We start from the raw sequence: 1,892 nt of genomic DNA on the forward strand, positions 1-1,892 counted from the left end.
TGGGGATTAATAATAATGCAAAACAAGCGCTTGGCACCTAAGAAGTGCTCAATAAACAGCGGCTGTACCACACTTCGGAGCCCTCAGTGGACTTAATCATAGAGTTTCTTGTTGGTTTCCGGCCCTGAACTGCAAGCTGCCTGGGGGCGTCCGCGCAGTGTAGGAGGCAAAGACGCGGAGGGAGTGGGGTGAGCCTGGCCGGGCCCTGAAAGACGCGATTCCAATTCCCGGAGGGTAGGCAAGAGGGACGGACCCACCTGCAGGAAGTGACGCCATGGGGACGAACAGAGGAAGCAGGAGCCAACCGAGCGGGGCGGGCTCAGCATGGCGGAAGCGGAAGGGAGTTCTCCGCTCCTGTTGCTGTCGCCGCCACCCCCGCCTGGCATGGCGGAAGTGCAGTCGCCGACGGCGGCCGGGACGGACATGAAACAGTACCACTGCTCTGGGGGTGTCGCCATGGACGTGGAGCGGAGTCGTTTCCCCTACTGCGTGGTGTGGACGCCTATCCCGGTGCTCACGTGAGTCTCCTTTGGTGTTCTCCCCGGGACTGGGAAAGCCGGAGCCCGCACGGCGTCTTTGGGCGAACCCGGAGCAGCCTCCGGACCCGAGACACAGAAGGTCCTTCCCTCGGGTCCGTCCCGCACGCTTAATGCAGTCACCAGAACCCCGCCACCGGTGCAGCCCATTTCTGCTAACGGTTTTGGCACGCTTCCCAGTCTAGACAGAGAGAAAGAGATGTAGACCGGCGGGAAACCGGCGGGAAAGGGCATGTGGCTGAGAGGTTGCACGGATATAGAAGTGGGCCTTTTAATCGGGTCTGAGAAGACATCATTCATTCATTAATTTACTCGTTTATTATTGAGTAAATTCATTCATTGCTCAAAGGCTTATAGATTAATTCCTCCACGCAAGACGGCCTGCTGGATCTGGAAGGAAGAGTGAGAGTTTGGGACCACACTGGCATTTGAGATGTCAACATTGGTAGGGCCCTCAGACATCTGGGAGTCCAACCCCTCTTGTCTCGGAACCATCTCAATTGCAAATCGAGTTTAGGGGCTAGGATGTCTGCCTGCCAAAACAAGGTTCTTTCTATAGTATCTCTTTTTGTCAGGAGAGAAGCCGTTGCTTGGGTCCTGCTTGCTACCTTTTAGCCAGGAGCTCCTAGGTGAACGGAAGTGGTTCGATCTCTTGCTTCAGCTTTGACAGCTGATAACAATAACCTTTCTTAACCGTGCTGGACAGTTTGCCAAGCTCTTTCACACCCATTTCCTCTGAATTTCTGTTTAAGATAGGAACTATGTGCTAAGATGATGAAACTGAGCTCCTGTAGTATTATCTTGATCAAGCTCACACTTTTACTCTAAGTAAAAGCATTTAAAACTGTTCAGATTCTAACTTTCAACTACATCTTATTCACTCTCACCTGATACAATAGTTTTGTTTCCTCTGTTAGAAACAACCAAATGATATGGGGAAGGGATCAGTTTGGGCCTTCTATGTTACTGATCCTAAAATGACCTTAATTTTTGTGTGATGTTAAAATAATTACTAGGTGCTTTCAGGCAGAGCACGGTGGCTCATGCCTGTAATCCTAGCACTCTGGGAGGCCAAGATGGTGGATTGCTTGAGCTCATGAGTTTGAGACCAGCCTGCGCAAGAGTGAGACCCATCTCTCCTCTTCCCACCCTGGCAGGATTACAGGTGTGAGCTACCATACACAGCCAAAAATAAATTTTTTGTGTTCATTAATTCATTTAACATTTTTTTAACACTCTATGGTTTATTTTACAAGGGTACAAGTGACTCTTTCTAAAAGTAGAATATAAACGTCTTTTTTTTTTTTTTTTTTTTATGAGTCTTTATTTTGTGCTAGTGTTATAAATACCGTTGAT

At 49.2% G+C, this 1,892-nt stretch overlaps 1 protein-coding gene across 2 annotated transcripts in view; it reads left to right on the forward strand.

The window, feature by feature from the left end:
* Positions 1-280: 280 nt before the first annotated feature.
* Positions 281-1,892, forward strand: part of TMEM222 (transmembrane protein 222) — an 11,602-nt gene continuing 9,990 nt past the window's right edge. The window contains exon 1 of one of the 2 annotated variants that reach the window (XM_003799814.2): positions 281-518. In XM_003799814.2, coding sequence (XP_003799862.1) covers positions 325-518 — 194 coding nt within the window. In that variant the 5' untranslated portion in view covers positions 281-324. The remainder of the gene's footprint in view (positions 519-1,892) is intronic. The other variant, XM_012811418.2, reaches the window with a different exon arrangement.

The sequence above is a fragment of the Otolemur garnettii genome, unplaced genomic scaffold (assembly GCF_000181295.1).
Source record: "Otolemur garnettii isolate 467f Iridium unplaced genomic scaffold, OtoGar3 scaffold00156, whole genome shotgun sequence".
NCBI lineage: Eukaryota > Metazoa > Chordata > Mammalia > Primates > Galagidae > Otolemur > Otolemur garnettii.